The 22,101-nt window shown below is 45.1% G+C and overlaps 1 protein-coding gene and 1 non-coding gene across 3 annotated transcripts; both read right to left on the minus strand.

Moving 5' to 3' along the window:
• Window positions 1-16,620: 16,620 nt before the first annotated feature.
• Window positions 16,621-21,358, minus strand: snapc2 (small nuclear RNA activating complex, polypeptide 2). 2 transcript variants are annotated; one of them, XM_046328630.1, is made up of 6 exons: window positions 21,249-21,341; window positions 20,620-20,858; window positions 20,101-20,274; window positions 18,398-19,166; window positions 17,863-17,951; window positions 16,621-17,459 (listed from the first exon to the last, which is right to left on the minus strand). In XM_046328630.1, the coding sequence occupies exons 2-6, from the start codon at window positions 20,848-20,850 to the stop codon at window positions 16,854-16,856; spliced, it is 1,869 nt and encodes a 622-aa protein (XP_046184586.1). In that variant the 5' UTR covers window positions 20,851-20,858; window positions 21,249-21,341; the 3' UTR covers window positions 16,621-16,853. The 2 variants fall into 2 exon arrangements, with proteins under 2 accessions (XP_046184586.1, XP_046184585.1); XM_046328629.1 differs by having other exon boundaries at window positions 20,620-21,358.
• Window positions 21,359-21,525: 167 nt separating this feature from the next.
• On the minus strand, window positions 21,526-21,607 carry trnal-aag. The gene has a single exon. It is a non-coding gene; the product is annotated as a tRNA-Leu (tRNA).
• Window positions 21,608-22,101: the final 494 nt, after the last annotated feature.

The raw sequence follows: 22,101 nt of genomic DNA on the forward strand, positions 1-22,101 counted from the left end.
AAGCCATGAGGTCGAAGGAATGTCAGTAGAGCTCTGAGACAGGATTGTGTCGAGGCACAGACCTCGGGAAGGTTACCAAAAATGTCTGCAGCATTGAAGGTCCCCAAGAACACAGTGGCCTCCATTCTTAAATGGAAGAAATTTGGAACCATGTGGTGATGGGAGAACCCTCCAGAAGGACAACCATCTCTGCAGCACCCCACCAATCAGGCCTTTATGATAGAGTGGTCAGATGGAAGCCACTCATCAGTAAAAGGCACATTATATTCCCCTTGGAGTTTGCCAAAAGGCACTTAAAAACTCTCAGACCATGAGAAACAAGTTTCTCTGGTCTGATGAAACCAAGATTGAACACTTTGGCCTGAATGCCAAGTGTCACGTCTGGAGGAAACCTGGCACCATCCCTACAGTGAAACATGGTGGTGCCAGCATCATGCTGTGGGGATGTTTTTCAGCAGCAGGGACTGGGAGACTAGTCAGGATCGAGGCAAAGATGACCGGCGCAAAGTACAGAGAGATCCTTGATGACAACCTGCTCCAGAACGCTCAGGACATCATACTGGGGCGAAGGTTTACCTTCAAACAGGACAATGACCCTGAGCACACAGCCAAAACAACGCAGGAGTGGCATTGGGACAAGTCTCTGAATGTGCTTGAGTGGCCCAGCCAGAGCCCGGACTTGAACCCAATCTCTGGAGAGACCCAAGAAGACTTGAGGCTGTAATCGCTGCCAAAAGTTCAACAAAGTACTGAGTAAAGGGTCTGAATATTTATTTAAATGTGATATTTCCGTTTTTATTTTAAATAAAATTGCAACAAATTCTAAAAACCTGTTTTTACTTCCTGATTATGGGGTATTGTGTGTAGATTAATGAGGGGGAAAAATAAATATTTAATCTATTTTAGAATAAGGCTGTAACCTAACAAAATGTGGAAAAAGTCAAGGGTGTGAATACTTTCCGAAGGCACTGTAGATGAGAGAAGGAATTATACAACGAGCACAGTGATGATGGTGTATGTGTTTTCTATGAAAGTGAACTTTGTGTGAGGGGTATCAGGGGTGAATTCATCCTGCCGATTCTGTTGCAAAGCGTTTCTTGGACAGAAGCAAACGGAACCAAACGGGGATGGACTTACCTAAATTTGTCCAATAAAAACTCACATTTTTGTACTAATGATTACACCCCAGATCAGCTAGATGCAGTCAAACATGTGCAAGGCGTTACACACTGGGCAAAAACTGGTTGAATCAACATTGTTTCCAGCAAAACATCAACGTGGGAAACTCATTAGATTTGCAAAAAGTCATCAACGCCAGGGCATTTCATATTTTTCTTCACCTGACTTTTAACCTGCCGATTTTGTAGATATCCAACTGGTAGTTACAGTCTCGCCCCCACCGCTGCAACTCCCACGCTTGTGTTAACCCAGAAGCCAGCCGCACCAATGTGTCGGAGGAAGCTGGCGCCCGGATGCCACAAGGAATCACTAGAGCGTGATGGGACAATGACATGCTAGTCGTCCAAACTCTCCCCTAAGCCGGACGACGCTGGGACAATTGTGCGCTGCCTCATGGGTTCCCCGGAAGCGGACGGCTGCAACACAGCATCGAACCCAGATCTGTAGTGACGTGATGCAGTGCCTTAGAACGCTGGCGCCACTCGGGAGGCAACATTTGCTATTCTTTTGCCTCAATCACACTCGACCTGAATCGGAAGATGAAACCATAGGCCAAACAATTGAAGATTGTTATTCTGACATTTTCTCAGTGCAATTTGAGTTATATTAGTCAATCTGACAATGTACAGTTATTGATCTGTCCGTTTCCCAAGCTAATTCCCTACTTTTCACAGACACAGTAGTAAACAGCTCTAACGTTACAGGTTTCACTGTCATGGTGCATAGTAGAGGTCTGCACACGACCGATTTCTTCATCCTGCTCCTGTCACACCCGCTGGCTTCCTGTCTGACTCCCACCCGCTACAGCAAGAACTGGTCCCAAACCCAACTGCAGTCCCGCAATGTCATTTTAGGCGTATGTGATGCAGCCGACTTGATAGCCATGATCCCAACAATTTTGCTAGATGTAGTTTGAACAGAGCAAAGTTCATATTCATACCAATCTATGAAACTCAGCTATCATAGTTGTTGTATCAACTTCAAGTCGGAATGGCATTAATGAAGCCTATGGATAGAGTAGAATATAATAACTTTATTGTGCCAAGGATGCAAGTCCTATATACATGTACTGTAGTTATGACCACGCACGAGGTAATAACTACAGTGTTATTACCAAGCACATTGTAGCCTGTACATTGAATACATTCACTGATCATGTACTCTTCCTTGGCAAATAAAGGTGCGGTTCTGTTATGCTGGTGAATGAGGACCCAAAAGCGACTTAACAGAAACAGAGTCTTTATTCCAGTCTTAAACAAAAACGATAATCCTGGATATTATCTTAGGTAAATACAAAACAGGAAAACTGAAATCCTCTCGTCAGTAGAGAGGAACGACTGGAGACGCGACCACAGACTGCAGGTCGCTTCGGGAAGGCACAGGCCGTAGCTGACATAGACACCTGCTCACACGCAGCATCTGAAGAAGGCAAAAACACAACAGGGCGGAACAAGGACACAGAACAGCAAACATCAAACAAGGATCCGACAAGGACAGAAGCGGAAAACAGAGGGAGAAATAGGGACTCTAATCAGAGGGCAAAATAGGGGACAGGTGTGAAAGAGTAAATGAGGTAGTTAGGAGAATGAGGAACAGCTGGGAGCAGGAACGGAACGATAGAGAGAGAGAGCGAGAGAGGGAGAGAGGGAGGGGGAGAGAGGGATAGAAAGAGGGAAAGAACCTAATAAGACCAGCAGAGGGAAACGAATAGAAGGGAAGCACAGGGACAAGACATGATAATCAATGACAAAACATGACAGTACCCCCCTCACTCACCGAGCGCCTCCTGGCGCACTCGAGGAGGAACCCTGGCGGCAACGGAGGAAATCATCAATCAACGAACGGTCCAGCACGTCCCGAGATGGAACCCAACTCCTCTCCTCAGGACCGTAACCCTCCCAATCCACTAAGTACTGGTGACCACGTCCCCGAGAACGCATGTCCATGATCTTCCGTACCTTGTAAATAGGTGCGCCCTCGACAAGGACGGGGGGGGGAAGACGAACGGGGGCGCGAAGAAAAGGCTTGACACAGGAGACATGGAAGACAGGGTGGACGCGACGAAGATGTCGCGGAAGAAGCAGTCGCACAGCGACAGGATTGACGACCTGAGAGACACGGAACGGACCAATGAACCGCGGAGTCAACTTGCGAGAAGCTGTCGTAAGGGGAAGGTTACGAGTGGAAAGCCACACTCTCTGACCGCAACAATACCTAGGACTCTTAATCCTACGTTTATTGGCGGCTCTCACAATCTGCGCCCTGTAACGGCAAAGTGCAGACCTGACCCTCCTCCAGGTGCGCTCACAACGTTGGACAAAAGCCTGAGCGGAGGGAACGCTGGACTCGGCGAGCTGGGACGAGAACAGAGGAGGCTGGTACCCAAGACTACTCTGAAACGGAGATAGCCCGGTAGCAGACGAAGGAAGCGAGTTGTGAGCGTATTCTGCCCAGGGGAGCTGTTCTGCCCAAGACGCAGGGTTTCGAAAAGAAAGGCTGCGTAATATGCGACCAATCGTCTGATTGGCCCTTTTTGCTTGACCGTTAGACTGGGGATGAAAACCGGAAGAGAGACTGACGGAAGCACCAATCAAACGACAGAACTCCCTCCAAAACTGTGACGTGAATTGCGGGCCTCTGTCTGAAACGGCGTCTAACGGGAGGCCATGAATTCTGAACACATTCTCAATGATGATTTGTGCCGTCTCCTTAGCGCACATATGTCAGAGTCAAGGCCCGCGGGCCACATCCGGCCCGCGAGAAGGTTTTTTACGGCCCCTGGGATGATCTTGATTTATTATTAGAACCGGCCCGCAGACCGCAGCAAGCCGGCAGCCCGCAGATCTTTTACACGCACCAATACTACATTTCCCACAATGCAACGGTGACGCACCGAGCAGTAGGCTGCTTCATTTCAATATTTATTGGCACAGCAGTTGTCAGCATCACAGTAAAATTAACTTTCAGATACCCATCAAAAATGGCAAAACGGAAGGTGGACACTGAGAACCGGGGTTTCAAACAAGGTGGGAGTCGGAGTATTTGTTCACGGAGGTAGCTGGAAAACCTGTGTGTCTTCTGTGTGGAGAAAGTGTGGCGGTACTGAAAGAGTATAATCTGAGACGACATTATGAAACGAAACACGCGGACAAAAACAAGAATATGGACATGGAACAAAGGCTACAAAAGGCAGAGGAATTAAAACGAGGCCTCAAATCTCGACAGGCTCTGTTCAAAAAAGCCAAATCACAAGGCCAGGCTGCTGTCAAGGCCAGTTTTATTTTGGCAGAAGAGATCGCTAAATCAGCCCGGCCATTTACGGAGGGGGATTTCATCAAAAACTGCATGATTAAAGTTTGTGACGAAGTTTGCCCAGAAAAAAGGCAACTCTTTTTAAATGTGAGTCTGAGCAGAAACACCATTGCCGAGAGAGTAGACCAGTTGTCCATCAATCTAAAAGAGCAGCTTGTGAAAAAGGGAAAAGATTTCATTGCATATTCCTTGGCTGTGGATGAGAGCACCGACATTTCTGACATTGCCCAGTTGTCAATTTTCATCCGCGGAGTGGACTCCAGCCTAAGCGTGACAGAGGAGTTTTTGGCTTTACGTCCTATGCATGGCACAACTACGGGGCATGATTTGTATGAAGAGGTGTCAAGATGTGTAAATGAGATAGAGCTGCCTTGGGAAAAACTCGTGGGTTTGACAACCGACAGAGCACCTGCGATGTGTGGACACAGGAGCGGACTGGTGGCGAAGATACGGGAAAAGATGCAAGAGGAAAACGCGACAGGTGAGCTGACAGCTTATCATTGTATCATACACCAGGAAGCGTTGTGCGGTAAAGCCTTGAAAATGGAGCATGTAATGAGCATCATCACGCGCACAGTTAACTTTATCAGAGCCAAAGGTTTGAATCACCGCCAGTTCAAGGCATTTCTGACGGAGTTAGAAACGGAGCATGGTGATTTGCCTTATCACACAGAGGTGCGATGGCTAAGCCAGGGAAAGGTGCTTCAAAGATGTTTCGAGCTTCGTGAGGAGATTTGTCTGTTCTTGGACAGCAAAGGGAAAGACACAACACAACTCCGAGACGAAATGTTTCTGTGTGAAATGGCTTTTCTGTGTGACATTACGAGTCATCTGAATGCAATGAACTTGCAGCTGCAGGGTCGGGATCGTGTCATCTCTGATATGTACAGTACAGTGAAGGCATTTAAAACCAAACTGACTCTGTGGGAGACGCAGATGCGGAAAGAAAATTTGAGCCACTTTCCCAGCTGCCAGACCATGAAAGAGAAGCTCTCTACCAGTGCGTTCCCGAGCGCACAGTTGGCTGATAAAATAGGTATGCTTGCCGCTGACTTTCGACGCCGATTTGCTGACTTTGAAGCACAAAAAAGCAGGTTGGAACTGCTCGGTAACCCATTTGCTGTTGACGTGGAAAGCTCACCACCAAACCTCCAAATGGAGTTGATTGACCTCCAATGCAATGATGCACTGAGGGCAAAATATGCGGCAGTGGGTGCTGCGGAGTTCGCCCGTTTCCTCCCGACACAATGCCCCAGCTGCGCATCCAGGCTGCTCAAACGTTGTCTATGTTTGGCAGCACATACCTGTGTGAACAACTGTTTTCTTTGATGAACTTGAACAAAACATCACACAGAAGTCGACTTACTGCTGAACACCTCCACTCAATTCTGAGGATTTCCTCAGCTCAGAGCCTTACCCCGAACATTGATGAACTTGTGGAAAAGATGGGACACCACCAAGTATCACCCTCAACCTCAAACAAGTGAACATTACTGTGCAATCACATATTTAGAGTTTTTACTCAGTTCAAGTTTAAAAGTTAAAGTTTAATATTTGTTTTCACTGCATGTTACTTCTCCTTAAACAAAGTGTTGTTTTTGATTAATAGATTTTTGCACTTTATTTTATTGTATTTCAATCCAATTATATTTTAAAAATATTTCAGTTGAGTGGATGATAGAAAATTGCTATTACTGTTTTTTTCTTTGAAGTAAATTTAGCCCACTTTTGCTAAAATAGAAAATATAGGCTACTGATGGTGCCTTGAATACCGGTTTCTTTCATTTAATGTTCATGTTATGGGGATTTTTATATAAAGGAAATTTGTCTTTTGTGTCTGTTGAAAATTAAAGATTACTGACAGAGCCATAAGAAAATATTGCTTTATTTATCTGATCATATTGGAATATATTTGTTAGGTTTTCAGTAGGTTCAATTAGGTTCACTAGACTATATGCGTCATTTAAAAATTTTTCAATGAACATTCGAACAGTCCGGCCCTCGGCTTGTAGCTAAATTTTTTATTTGGCCCTCCGTCCATTTGACTTTGACACCCCTGCCTTAGCGGAAGGAAGCTTAGCGAGGGGAATGAAATGTGCCGCCTTAGAGAACCTATCGACAACCGTAAGAATCACAGTCTTCCCCGCAGACGAAGGCAGACCGGTAATAAAGTCTAAGGCGATGTGAGACCATGGTCGAGAAGGAATGGGAAGCGGTCTGAGACGACCGGCAGGAGGAGAGTTACCTGACTTAGTCTGCGCGCAGTCCGAACAAGCAGCCACGAAACGGCGCGTGTCACGCTCCTGAGTAGGCCACCAAAACCGCTGGCGAATAGAAGCAAGCGTACCCCGATCATGATATTCCTCCGGCACTCCTGTCAAATCGCCAGGTTCCTCCTGAGAAGTGGGGACAGAAGAAACGGGAGGGATGGCAGACATTAAACACTTCACATGACAAGAAACGTTCCAGGATAGGATAGAATTACTAGACCAATTAATAGAAGGATTATGACATACTAGCCAGGGATGACCCAAAACAACAGGTGTAAAAGGTGAACGAAAAATCAAAAAAGAAATAGTCTCACTGTGGTTACCAGATACTGTGAGGGTTAAAGGTAGTGTCTCAAATCTGATACTGGGAAGATGACTACCATCTAAGGCGAACATGGGCGTAGGCTTGTCTAACTCTCTGAAAGGAATGTCATGTTTCCGAGCCCATGCTTCGTCCATGAAACAACCCTCAGCCCCAGAGTCTATCAAGGCACTGCATGTAGCACCCGAACCGGTCCAGCGTAGATGGACCGACAAAGTAGTACAGGATCTAGATGGAGAGACCTGAGTAGTAGCGCTCACCAGTAGCCCTCCGCTTACTGATGAGCTCTGGCTTTTACTGGACATGAATTAACAAAATGTCCAGCAAGTCCGCAATAGAGGCACAGGCGGTTGGTGATCCTCCGTTCCCTCTCCTTAGTCGAGATGCGAATACCTCCCAGCTGCATGGGCTCAGTCTCTGAGCCAGAGGAGGGAGATGGTTGCGATGCGGAGCAGGGAAAGACCGTTGACGCGAGCTCTCTTCCACGAGCTTGGTGACGAAGATCTACCCGTCGTTCTATGCGGATGGCGAGAGCAATCAAAGAGTCCACACTGGAAGGAACCTCCCGGGAGAGAATCTCATCTTTGACCACTGCGTGGAGTCCCTCCAGAAAACGAGCGAGCAGCGCCGGCTCGTTCCAGTCACTAGAGGCAGCAAGAGTGCGAAACTCAATAGAGTAATCCGTTATGGATCGATCACCTTGGCATAGGGAAGCCAGGGCCCTAGAAGCCTCCCTACCAAAAACTGAACGGTCAAAAACCCGAATCATCTCCTCTTTAAAGTTCTGGTAATTGTTTGAACAATCAGCCCTTGCCTCCCAGATAGCTGTGCCCCACTCTCGAGCCCGGCCAGTAAGGAGTGAAATGACGTAAGCAATCCGAGCTCTCTCTCTAGAGTATGTGTTGGGTTGGAGAGAGAACACAATATCACACTGGGTGAGAAAGGAGCGGCACTCCTTGGGCTGCCCGGAGTAGCAAGGTGGGTTATTAACCCTAGGTTCCGGAGGCTCGGCAGACCAGGAAGTAACAGGTGGCACGAGACGAAGACTCTGGAACTGTCCAGAGAGGTTGGAAACCTGAGCGGCCAGGTTCTCCATGGCATGACGAGCAGCAGACAATTCCTGCTCGTGTCTGCCGAGCATGGCTCCTTGGATCTCGACGGCAGTGTTACGAGCGTCTGTAGTCGCTGGGTCCATTCCTTGGTCGGATCCTTCTGTTATGCAGGTGAATGAGGACCCAAAAGCGACTTGGCGAAAACAGAGTCTTTAATCCAGTTTAAGGAAATAGCAATACTCCTAGACAAATCGGAGCGGTAAATAAAGCATAAAAACAATTTCACTCGTAATCACGAGAACTGACTGGAGACTCGATAATAAACTGCAGGTTGCCTCGGGAAGGCACTTGACCGTAGCAGACTCAGACACCTGCTCACCACGCAGCATCTGAGGGAAACACGACACGACAGGGCGATACAAAGACACAGCACGGTGAACAATATACAAGGATCCGACAGGGCAGAAACGGAAAACAAGGGGAGAAATAGGGACTCTAATCAGGGGAAAAGATAGGGAACAGGTGTGGGAAGACTAAATGATTGATTAGGGGAATAGGAACAGCTGGGAGCAGGAACGGAACGATAGAGAGAAGAGAGAGAGGAAGGGAGAGAGAAAAAGGGGAACGAACCTAAAAAGACCAGCAGGGGGAAAACGAACAGAGGGAAAAGCAAAATGACAAGACAATATAAGACAAAACATGACATTACTTAGTGGTGTTGCAGACTTTGGGGCCTTTCAGAACAGGCATACAGTGGGGAAAAGAAGTATTTAGTCAGCCACCAATTGTGCAAGTTCTCCCACTTAAAAAGATGAGAGAGGCCTGTAATTCATCATAGATACACTTCAACTATGACAGACAAAATGTGAGAAAAAAAATCCAGAAAATCACATTGTAGGATTTTTTATGAATTTATTTGCAAATTATGGTGGAAAATAATTATTTAAGTAATTTTAAATTTCACTTCACCAATTTGGACTATTTTGATTATGTCCATTTTCATTTAAAAAAATGTATTTTACCTTTATTTAATTAGGCAAGTCAGTTAAGAACAAATTCTTATTTTCAATGACGGCCTAGGAACAGTGGGTTAACTGCCTGTTCAGGGGCAAAACGACAGATGTATACCTTGTCAGTTCAGGGATTTGAACTTGCAACCTTTCAGTTACTAGTCCAACGCTCTCACCACTAGGCTGCCCTGCCGCCCAACTATAAAGGTAATTCAGTAGACTCCTGCTGGGAGTGTCATACAGAAACTCTAGTTCATTTTGCCATGCTTTGATGGCCATAGAACCTTGTAGATTGCAATGCATACATACTATGATACTGTCATAAAACTATTACAAAACTGTACTCATGACTGATTATCTACACCCGTAACTACAGAAAATCCAACCTCATCAACTGGTTTTATATTACATCTGAAGAGAACAATTTTCCATTATCAGATAGGATTACAACATCAGAAACGTGGGTGATACCAAACAAACTCAAAGCAAATATGGCTAATTCTTTGAGGAAAAAAGTGTCAGCAACAAATGGTACGCAGGAAACAATTACCTCAAAACCTTCTGTGGTTCCCAGTGAGTCTGCCACTACAATTAAACAAATTTCAGAAGTCACAGAGAGGCAAATATCAGGCACTGCCATTGGGCTCTCATCTACCCAGGGAACCGAATATACAACAGTGTCCCCTGAAGTTACAAGTTAGTCTTTAAACTAGCACTGCTGGCACCTCAACATCAAGTGAGGCATCAACAGTGACTTCTGAAACAAACACATCTCCTGAATAATCAACAGCTATGGCAGCTGGTTTAACAACGGCAACAGATGAAGCTGTTTTCAACATTGGGAGTGACTATGAAACCGGAAACAACCAAATACACACTTGAAACAACTAAAGCTCAAGTCCTCAAGTGCAACCAGTGCCTCACCAGAAACAAGTCCTTCACAACCGTCTACTGTCACCAGTGAGCCTGTCTCCACAAATGAACAAACGTCAGCAGTCACAGAAGGACAATTACCGGGCACAACAGTTGGACTCTCATCTACTCGGGGAGCTGACGGTACATCTACAAAGCCAACTGACACCTCAACTGCAGCAGGACCTGGAACAATCCCTGATGAGCACACAACAAAGGCAGAAATGACAACAACTCCCGCTGAAGCAATAACAACCACTGTCACACAATCAGCAAGCCCAGAGATGTTGACAACTCCCACAATCACTCCTCGTCACACAATAGGGACCCCTGAGGATGCAAGTGAGTCTCTAACTGGAACTGCTGGCACCTCAACACATAGTGAGGCATCAACAACAACTGAAGCAATAACCACAACACCCTCTCTAACCATCCCGACCACACCGTTTACCACACCTCTTCTAGCTACCCCATCTAGGCCGACCACACCATCTACAACACCTTCTCCATCTACCCCATCTACTACATCCAATCCAACTACATCTCCTCCATTGACCTCTCCTCGTCCCGCTACATCTGGACCTACACCTCCAATAATTGTGACTGTGGGTAAGGGATCACATGACCTTACCAGGAAAAACTCTCATGATATTACTACCTATCTCTACACAATATGCTGTCCTGGTTGATCTACTTAACCACTGTCCTGTTTGATCTACAGTGGGGAGAACAAGTTTATGATACACTGCCGATTTAGCAGGTTTTCCTACTTACAAAGCATGTTGAGGTCTGTAATTTTTTATCATAGGTACACTTCAACTGTGAGAGATGGAATCTAAAACAAAAATACAGAAAATCACATTGTATGATTTTTAAGCAATTAATTTGCATTTTATTGCATGACATAAGTATTTGATACATCACAAAAGCAGAACTTAATATTTGGTACAGAAACCTTTGTTTGCAATTAGAGAGATCATACGTTTCCTGTAGTTCTTGTCCAGGTTTGCACACACTGCAGCAGGGATTTTGGCCCACTCCTCCATACAGACCTTCTCCAGATCCTTCAGGTTTCGGGGCTGTCGCTGGGCAATACGGACTTTCAGCTCCCTCCAAAGATGTTGTATTGGGTTCAGGTCAGGAGACTGGCTAGGCCACTCCAGGACCTTGAGATGCTTCTTACGGAGCCACTCCTTAGTTGCCCTGGCTGTGTGTTTAAGGTCGTTGTCATGCTGGAAGACCCAGCCATGACCCATCTTCAATGTTCTTACTGAGGGAAGGAGGTTGTTGGCCAAGATCTCGCGATACATGGCCCCGTCCATCCTCCCCTCAACACGGTGCAGTCGTCCTGTCCCCTTTGGAGAAAATCATCCCCAAAGAATGATGTTTCCACCTCAATGCTTCACGATTGGGATGGTGTTCTTGGGGTTGTACACATCCTTCTTCCACCAAACACAGCGAGTGGAGTTTTGACCAAAAAACTATATTTTTGTCTCATCAGACCACATGACCTTCTCCCATTTCTCCTCTGGATCATCCAGATGGTCATTGGCAATCTTCAGATGGGCCTGGACATGCGCTGGCTTGAGCAGGGGAACCTTGCGTGAGCTGCAGGATTTTAATCCATGATGGTGTAGTGTGTTCCTAATGGTTTTCCAGCTCTCTTCAGGTCATTGACCAGGTCCTGCCGTGTAGTTCTGGGCTGATCCCTCACCTTCCTCATGATCATTGATGCCCCACGAGGTGAGATCTTGCATGGAGCCCCAGACTGAGGGTGATTGACCGTCATCTTGAACTTCTTCCATTTTCTAATAATTGCGCCAACAGTTGTTGCCTTCTCACCAAGCTGCTTGCCTATTGTCCTGTAGCCCATCCCAGCCTTGTGCACGTCTGCAATTTTATCCCTGATGTCCTTACACAGCTCTCTGGTCTTGGCCATTGTGGAGAGGTTGGAGTCTGTGTGATTGAGTGTGTGGACAGGTGTCTTTTATACAGGTAACGAGTTCAAACAGGTGCAATTAATAAAGGTAATGAGTGGAGAACAGGAGGGCTTCTTAAATAAAAACTAACAGGTCTGTGAGAGATGGAATTCTAACTGGTTGGTAGGTGATCAAATACTTAGGTCATGCAATAAAATGTAAATTAATTACTTAAAAATCATACAATGTGATTTTCTGGATTTTTTGTTTCAGATTCCGTCTCTCACAGTTGAAGTGTACCTATGATAAAAATTACAGACCTCTACATGCTTTGTAAGTAGGAAACCTGCAAAATCGGCAGTGTATCAAATACTTGTTTTCCCCACTGTATGTAACCACATTGCCTTAAATGTAAAAAATTAATAATAATAATTGAAAGGTCAAGTTGTTGTTCTTTTTCCTGTCAATTAACTACAGAGACCATTAAAGTATAAACAGATACAGTTGATTTAAAGTGCATTCGGAAAGTATTCAGACCCCTTGGCTTTTTCCACATTTAGTTATTTTACAGCCTTATTCTAAAATGTATTAAATTGTTTTTAAATTTACACACAATACCCCATAATGACAAAGCAAAAACAGGTTTTAATAATGGTTTGCTAATTTGTAAACATAAAAATTGAAATATCACATTTATAAAAGTATTCAGATGCTTTACTCAGTCATTTGTTGAAGCACCTGGCAGCGATAACAGCCTTGAGTCTTCTCGGGTATGACGCTACGAGCTTGGCACACCTGTATTTGGGGAGTATCTCCCATTCTTCAAGTCCTATCAGGTTGGATGGGGAGCGTTGCTGAACAGCTTGTTTCAGGTCTCTCCAGAGATGTTCGATCAGGTTCAATTCCGGGCTCTGGCTGGGCCACTCAAGAACATTCAGAGACTTGTCCCGAAGCAACTCCTGCATTGTCTTGGCTGTGTGCTTAGGGTCGTTGTCCTGTTAGAAGGTGAACCTTCTGAGGTCCTGAGCGCTCTGGGGCAGGTCTTTATTAAGGATCTCTCTGCAATTTTATTTGTTAATCTTTCCCCGATCCTGAACATTCTCCCAGTCCCTGCCACAGAAAAACATCCACACAGCATGATGCTGCCACCACCATGCTTCACCATGGGGATGGTGCCAGGTCTCCTCCAGATGTGATGCTTGGCTTTCAGGCCAAAGAGTTCAATCTTGGTTTCATCAGACCAGAGAATCTTGTTTCTCATGGTCTAAGAGTCCTTTAGGTGCCTTTTGGCAAACTCCAAGAGGGCTGTCAATGTGCCTTTTACTGAGGAGTGGCTTCCGTCTGGCCACTCTACAATAAAAGCCTGATTGGTGGAGTGCTGCAGAGATGGTTGTGCTTCAAGAAGGTTCTCCCATCTCCACAAAGGAACTCTGGAGCTCTGTCAGAGTGACCATCGGGTTCTTGGTCACCGCCCTGACCAAGGTCCTTCTCCCCTAATTGCTCAGTTTGGCCGGGTGGCCAGTGTTAGGAAGAGTCTTGGTGGTTCCAAACTTCTATTTAAGAATGATGGAGGCCACTGTTCTTGGGGACCTTCAATGCAGCAGAAATGTTTTGGTACTCTTCCCCAGATTTGTAATTTGACAGTCCTGTCTCTGAGCTCTACGGACAATTCCTTCGACCTCGTGGCAGGGGTTTTGCTCTGATATGCACTGTCACTGACAGGTGTGTGCTTTTCCAAATCATGTCCAATCAATTGAATTTACCGCAGGTGGACTCCAATCAAGTTGTACTGTAGAAACATCTCAAGGATGATCAATGGAAACAGGATGCACCGGAGCTCAATTTCGAGTCTCATAGCAAAGGGTCTGGATGCTTATGTAAATAAGTTATTTCAGTTAACTAAGTCCCCACTCTTCCCTTTCCTTCATATCAGGGCGAAAGACATCCATACTGAACCAGTTGCTGGAGGACGACTTTGAGTGGCCCGACAGGCCAACTACGAGTGGCGACTTGGTTGGGTCAAGTAGTACCACGGTCCTAACAGGTAAACTGTCTAAAGCTTGCTCTGCTATCATAGGTTGTTGCTATAATTGTGTTTTAACCCCCTGGAGTCAAATTATTGGACGAAACATTGAATTTGACGCAATGCTATTAGCCCCTGGACATGTATTGAATAACAGATTCATACATGGAAAAACAGATAGTCCAAAAAAACATTTTTTTAAATTGAGACATATCTGAGAAACATCAGGATCAAGATCAGGATGTTTTTTTTATCGTAACACCTTTTCTTTTTGCCACTAAACTATTTCCATATACACAGTGTACAAAACATTAGGAACAGCTGCTTTTTCCATGACAGACTGACCAGGTGAAAGCTGTGATTCCCTAATTGATATCACTTGTTAAATCCACTTCAACCAGTGTTGCTGAAAGGGAGGAGACAGGTTAAATTAAGGCTTTTTAAGCCTTGGATTACTTGTGTGTGCCATTCAGAGGGTCAATGGGCAAGACAAAATATTTATGTGCCTTTGAACAGGGTATGGTAGTAGGTGAGTGTGTCACGAACTGCAATGCTGCTGGGTTTTTCACACTCAACAGTTTTCCGTGTGTCAAGAATGGTCCACCGCCCAGAAGACATCCAGCCAACTTGACACAACTGTGGGAAGCATTGGAGCCAACATGGGCCAGCATGTTGACACCTTGTAGAATCCATGCTCTGAGAATCCATGCCCTGACCTGAGGCTGTTCTGAGGGCAAAAAGGGGCATTCATTTTTATAAACTCGTACCGGGCTACTTTCAGACGAGTCTTGTGAGCATCCATGACCGACATGTACGTGTTCGTGAGAGACTCACCTTCCCAAAGAGGGTTCATATTAGTGTGTAGCCCAAACTGTTCGGATGCTGCAGACAGAAGTTGACAGATTGGCAGTACCGAAATCAGATGAATCTGACACTTGTGGGGGTCTTAGAGCAAAACCGAGTACACCATCGTGTTTGTGAGTGTCATCTTTCCATAGAGGGGTAGGACGTTCGGACGTTCGGACACTACAGACATTTTTGTGAAGACTGATTTTTCAGGATGTCTCATGGTCAGACAAACATAGCTGTAGCGCTGCCACCTTTCACCGCAAGTGCAGAAGGCCAAAACAGAAGGCCAGCAGTGTTGAGATGCAGCCCATGCAACAACAAAAATATATCTCTAGCTTAGACAGATTTTTATGTGTATTTAAAAAATAAAATAATGCTAATTATATCCCGTGTGGGCGTGGACATCGACTCTAGTTAAAGGGATAATATGCCATTGTTATACAAAGTCTTTGGCATAACACCACCTTCCCCCAAAAAGTTTTTATTAATTATCCTCATCAGTAGAGTACTTGGCCTGGTTTAAAACATGATTAGCTTGGGGGACCATTTGTAAATATATTTTTTCTCCGCTATCATAGAGAATAACCCTAACCCACCTTATTGGTGGCCGAGTGGGCTTGCAGTACGAGGCAGACTCCTCCAACGTCTCCCTACCATGGAACACAGGCACAGTTGGGGATTCTATTCAAGCTATACTAGATGCCATCTCCTGACATTGTGCCCCTTGAGCAAGTCATTTAGACACTTTCTCAAGGGGTTAAAAAGCAACAAAAACATGATAAATAAAATTGGACAGTAAAGCTTTGTTCTTACTCTTTCTTCTCCTATAAAATGTGCCAGGGAGAGGTTTGAAGACCATCTACTAGTTCCTGGAGGGCTGATAGGGACGCCATACAAGACATACAGACACCTGAACCGACTGACCTCTTCAGGGCAACGTTTTGCATTGAGTGACCCTGGCAGCCAAAGGCGGAAAGAATGGCGTATTTAAAATGTATTATATACTGTATTTCTTTGTCGTCAAAATGTGCTTTTGGAATTTCTGATGCTCCCAGAATGTCTAGCTTTCATTTCGATGACTGTTAGCAAGCTGGACAAAAGTGAAGAGACTATAAATGAAGGTCCAATATAATATCTACAAACGTTTGATTTGGTTTTAGTAATTTCAATGTCGATTGACATCGTTTTGCTGCGACAAAAAAAAAAAAAACATTTTCAGATTGTATAGTCTCGCGGGCCTTGAGTTTGACAAGTGGGCTACATTGTCATTCAACCGGTTAAAAAAAGCTGTAAAATACGTCATACTGTGGTTGCACTTTATAAACTGGTGTACTTTCATGGTAAATTACTACATAGGGATACTATGGAGGACCTAATGTTGACTTTAAAAACCTATTCCATACTTAAATACCTTTTTTCAATATTCCCTGACAGTTTATGATCGGCAGACCGGAGATAAAGTCACTCTGAGATGTGCTGGATCATCCTTTAAATCAGTGTTTCATCGACCACCGGGAAAAAAAACAAGACTGGAACAAGATCTGTATTGAAAGGTCTCCTCTTTGGGAGCAAAGACTGAATGAAACAGCAAAAACTGTTTTACCAATGATATGATGCAACTTATGCCAGTTTGACAATTAGCAGTACTCATTTTTAACGTTGGTACTAAAGCTAATGAATAATGTTGTAATATCACATGTATATAATAACATGGCCTAACAACGTGTCTGTATACAGAAAACAGATATTGAACACTCAAAACATCTTTGAAATGTGTAATAAAAACAAAGATTTATTTCCTGACTCATTTTTGTAAACTGCATAATATCAAAGCAACCAAAAATGACAAACCACAATCAAATTAACCATGAATGAAGGTTAAAGTGAGACATTTTAAAGAACGTAAGTACTGCTGTACTAATCTAAGGCTTAGAACATTCTATGAAATCCTCAAGTTGTCAGCTATTTAGTTTTTTCCGTCTCAAAATATAAAACAAAATGGAGGCTACTGTAACACAGCCTCGTCCAGCGACTGGATCTGTTTCCGTGCCAACAGTTTCAAAGGCACCATGAAGGGGTTAAGGGGACAGAGTCCCGCCTTCTCCCAGTCAGATTTTCTTTGCGTAGCCGTCCCTGACTTTGCTGACGTGTCATTGGTCGAGGGAGTTTGTCCCTGGGCTTGTCCATTGTCCTGTGAAGGCGCGACAGTCTCAGTTCCCGCTCTTTCCTCTGTACTCCCCTGCAACGGCACAGCCCCATCCTTAGCAACGGAATTGGAAGACCCGGCGACCAGGTTGGCAGGCACCACCGTTGCAGCCACACCCTGATTGGTTGAGGTGCATTCCATCCCATCACTTCCCAGACCATCTGGGATTCCACTATTAGCCACACCTCTTCCTCCTACCTGACTCCCCTGTTGTACTTGAAGTGGGGCCCCCACCTTGTCACCAGCATCTAGACTTGGGGGCGTTGTCACAGCAACAAGTATTGCTCCTCCATCTGTTGCTCCATCTTGTCTTCTTTGATCTCCCGCTGCTGAGGACCAGGGCCTCCCAGTACCGGTGCCATCCTGGGTCACTTTGGGAACTGGGGCTGAGAACCGTTCATGGACCTAGGGGTAAGAAGAAAACAGAGTAATGTTGTCAAATATATCTCAAAAGGGAGAGATGGTGGAAAGAATATATTAAAAAGAGAAAATGTAAGATGGTGGAGAGGTCTGACTAGCAAAAGGGCAAACTCCCTCACACAGAAATGAGTGAGGTGGAGATCTATGACCCATCCGCAATTCTAGTCCTGGGCCCGTACTCACAAAGGGTCTCAAAGTTGGAGTGCTGATCTAGGATCAGGTCCCAACTCTTATTCCTTGCTAAATTAAAAAGCTAAACTGATCATAGAGCTGCACTAATACTTTGTGGATAAAGTCCCAGGTCTTATTCATTATGAATTAAAAAGCTAAACTGATCCTAGATCAGCTGGGCAATCTGATCTTAGATCTGTAGTTGATTGTACAGTACCTGGAGCAGGTGGTGCTGCAGTCTGGCACAGTCCAGGAGGGGGAGCTCTTCAGGCAGAGACATCAGCAGGTCCAGTATTATAGCACTTTCTGGGGAAAAAAGAAGTCAAAGAAGAACAGGAACAAGAAGATTATGATGAGGAAATGGGACAGACTGGCCAATCTTTTTGCAACAATTTAATGTGACAGAGGTTGTTGACCACATTGGAAATAGCCTAGTGCACTAATGTGTTATCCTCTTGACCCAAATGCATCTTTACAAGCAATTGGTTGTATAACAAGCAGGGTTGGGGTCAATTCCATTTCAATCCCGGTATATTCCAGAACTACACAGAAATTCCAATTATCTTCAATGCTTTTCAAATGGGAATACGAACAATTAAAATTTGGTTAACTTTCTGAATTGACTGGAATTTAAAATGGAATTGACCCCAACCCTGGTAAGACATGTAGAAAGAAAGAAACCAGATTATCGACTGTCATAAGGTAAAAAGTGTATAACTTACACCCCACCCCAACAATAGCTATCATCTCACCCATAGGAGTCAGTTTGAAGCATTCACTCTGCACATGGACCGTACTTAAGAACCGATAGATCTTCTCAAAGTCCACAATGCTCCCCAGGCCTGTGTATCTAGGTGTGTTCTCATCCGCATGTTTACTTTTCCTTGGCCCAGCCCCGGGATGCTGAGGCTGCGGCCTAATAGAGGAGGCTGCAGCAGAGGGCTGTTGTTGTTTTGACACATCGGCAGGGGCAGGAGAGGACATCACTGCCAGCTGAGTGGTAGGGACGTTGGGCATGGTCTGCCCATGCGCGCCACCTTGTGCCACCGACTGGGACTGCAGTGTTGTAGTAGGACCAGACGATGAGGCAGAAAGGGACTGTACAGGCATTGGTACTGTAAGCAGAGTGGAAATGGCAGACCCTTCTTGAATCTGACTGAGGATGCTGGAGTTAGAGCAACCAGGCTGGGGTAGGGCTCCAACCGTAGAGGCTGGTGTAGTGGTCCTGCCTCTCTGTTTGGACGCGCCAGAAGCGGGGTTCATTGTGGACGGCTGGGTGGCAGGAACACCAGAGACTGGTACAGAGACTGCAGGTGGTGGTTGGGGTGTAGAAGCAATGTTAAACACTATAGGGCTGTTAGATACCCCTGAGGGGGCTGGTTTTTTTTGGGAGATAGGGGTGGGTATGGGTCTAGGTGGGATGGTCTTGAAGTTGGAGCGTTGTTGCTTAGGGAGATAGTCTTCTCGAGGCGGGTCAGAGTTGGTCAGGCTGCCGGGCTCTGTGGCTGAGATGACTAGCATCTGGAGAGAAGATTGAGGGAGAAGGGAAGAGAGCGATAGAGGGGAGATGAGAGAGAGGAGAGTTTGTAACTTTCAATATTGAATATGTCTAGACTATCATCTAAATATTTAAGCCTATTCAAATCAAATGTTATTGGTCGCATACACATATGTAGCAGATGTTATTGTGGGTGTAGCGAAATGCTTGTGTTCCTAGGTCCAACAGTGCAGTAGTATCTAACAATTCAAAAATATACACAAATTTAAAAGTAAATTAATGGAATTAAGAAATATATAAATATTAGGACGAGCAATGTCAGAGTGGCATTGACAGTAGAGTCGAATACAGTAGAATCGAATACAGTATATATTGCCAGCAGCATACCACCCTGCATACCACTGCTGGCTTGCTTCTGAAGCTAAGCAGGGTTGGTCCTGGTCAGTTCCTGGATGGGAGACCAGATGCTGCTGGAAGTGGTGTTGGAGGCACTCTTTCCCCTGGTCTAAAAAAAAAAAAAGATCCCACTGCCCTGTGTAAGGTGCCGTCTTTCGGAGGTGGAGGAGTCAGGTGTCGTGACTCTGAGGTCATTAAAGATCCCATGGCACTTATCGTAAGAGTCCTGGCTAAATTCCCAATCAAACCATCACGGTCACCAAATAATCCCCAGTTTACAATTGGCTCATTCATCCCCTGTAACTATTCCCCAGGTTGTTGCTGCAAATGAGAACTTGTTCTCAGTCAACTTACCTGGTTAAATAAATACATATGAAATGAGTAAAGAACTATGTAAACATTATTAAAGTGGCCAGTGATTCCATGTATATAGGGTAGCCGGCTAGTGATGTTTTCATCCATATGTTTGCACTGTTTTCGAACATAATTGCCCCTTTTGAGATACTTTCACCTTCCCTTGAAAGACGTGGTATTGTGTAATATATATATAAATGAACAGACCTGAGCGAAGGCTGAGGTAATGGGTTCCTCCAGAGCTCCAGCCATATCATGGGCCAGTTCAGCCCACATCTGGATGGGCTTCAGGGCTGCCTTCTGCTCAGACCTCTGCTTCTTCACCTGGCCCACCACCGCTCTCAGCACACGCATCATCAGAGACTCCAACTGGGACTGGATCTGGGAGGGAGAGTGGATGGAAGACAAACACTAATTGGTGTGTTGTGTATGAACGTACGATACAGAACTGGACACACACACACTCATGCGCAGCTAACCTTGTGGGGACATACAATTCAGTCCCATTCAACATCCTATTTTCCCTAACCCAAAAACCTAACCTTAACCCCCCTAGAAATAGCATTTAACCTTATGGGAACCAACATAATGTCCCCAGTTGTCAAATGTTTGTTTACTATTCTTGTAGAGAGCGAGACACGAGAGAGAGAGAGAGAGAGAGAGACAGAAAGAGTATGAATGAATGATCGTGACCTCAATTTGAAATGCACTTTCTAGCTAACTTACTTCTTCTCTGGACTGCTTGGGAAGTTTTTCGTGCAGGGCCTCTAGGTCTATTGCCCCGTGAATCCCGCCAGTCATCTTGTTCTGCTTGTTGAGGCACCGCAGCAGGACCTGTTGCTCCGTCCGACTCCATCCCGTGCACGCGAACGTTGGTTTTCGCTTCGAGACTGTCTTTTCGGTCTTCTTGTTAACATAGCGCGTCGGTTGTATTCGAGAACGAGAGGGCGGCTTCATTGTGTTAGCTCGGTAGCAACGTTTAGTTGGATGGAAGACAAACAATTAAACAGGAGCTATCGTAGCTAGCACTGGTCCACGCGCATGCGTCGGATTTCCAATTAGCGTTACGCGCTGACGTTTTCGCGTGGACCAGAGCTAGTCTGGCGGTATACAAAGTGCTCAAGTCGTTTTCCTATTTTGGAGTAATGGCACCCTGTACAGACAGAGACAACTTATCCAGAAACACATTTGCTTTGATCAAAGGATATGGTAAAATGGAACGCGACAAAAGAGTGCAGAGGCAACTCGTTGTCGTCGCGCGAAAGACCAGAGTTAACTTGCTAACTACAAAGCTATCCTTGTCCCAGTCCCCAAATTATAGTTTGTTATCGACGTGATAAAGTGCAAGTAGATACCTGTAAATGTTGAGTTTTATCCGGAAAGAGTGAATCCTGTTCTGTTTCTATACCTAACCTTGACAACACGTTTACTGCTCAAGAATCAATACACTACGGATTGCCGCAGGTTAAAAAATGTACGAACAATGTACCACTCGAGAAACGCGTTCTGGAAATACAAACTACATTTTGTAATGATGTGAGTGATGTTTGCACATTAAAGGAAATATATCATAGATTATAGTCGTATATGAAATATAATTCTTTATGAAAATTTAAACAAAGAAAAAAACATTGGCAGCGGTGGGATTCGAACCCACGCCCCCGAAGAGACTGGAGCCTTAATCCAGCGCCTTAGACCGCTCGGCCACGCTACCTTTGCGCGCAGCATGAACTCTATAAATTTATCTTTAATTTCTTTAAATTGAAGACCAGCAGACATATCCCACCATTTACACTACATAACCAGATGTATGTGGACACATTTGCTGATATAACAACCTCCACTCTTCTGGGACGCTTTCCATTAGATGTTGGAACATTACTGCAGGGACTTGTTTCCATTCAGTCACAAGAGCGTTAGTGAGGTCGGGCACTGATGTTGGACGTTTAGGCCTGGCAGCCAGTCGACGTTCCAATTCATCCCAACGGTGTTTGATGGGGTTGAGGTCAGGTTCTATTCAGGCCAGTCAAGTTCTTCCACACCAATCTCCACAAACCATTTCTGTATGTTGCCTACTTTGTGCACCAGGCAGTAGCTGTGTGTGGGTAAAGTCACTGGGGAAGCAAAGCCACCCATATTACTTGCTATGTGTTGTAATAGTTCAATAATTTATTCAAATGCCTTGCGAATGTGATATTGGCCTAGATA

The sequence above is a fragment of the Oncorhynchus gorbuscha genome, linkage group LG25, assembly GCF_021184085.1.
Source record: "Oncorhynchus gorbuscha isolate QuinsamMale2020 ecotype Even-year linkage group LG25, OgorEven_v1.0, whole genome shotgun sequence".
Classification (NCBI taxonomy): domain Eukaryota; kingdom Metazoa; phylum Chordata; class Actinopteri; order Salmoniformes; family Salmonidae; genus Oncorhynchus; species Oncorhynchus gorbuscha.

Excerpts from the sequence above, each read along its gene's own strand:
- snapc2 (XM_046328629.1), bottom strand. The coding sequence starts at position 20,850 with ATGAAGCCGCCCTCTCGTTCTCGAATACAACCGACGCGCTATGTTAAC. Across the intron at positions 20,275-20,619 it reads CCAAGCAGTCCAGAGAAGAA|ATCCAGTCCCAGTTGGAGTC; the intron begins GTAAGTTAGCTA and ends TCTCCCTCCCAG. Across the intron at positions 19,167-20,100 it reads TTACCTCAGCCTTCGCTCAG|ATGCTAGTCATCTCAGCCAC; the intron begins GTCTGTTCATTT and ends TCTTCTCTCCAG.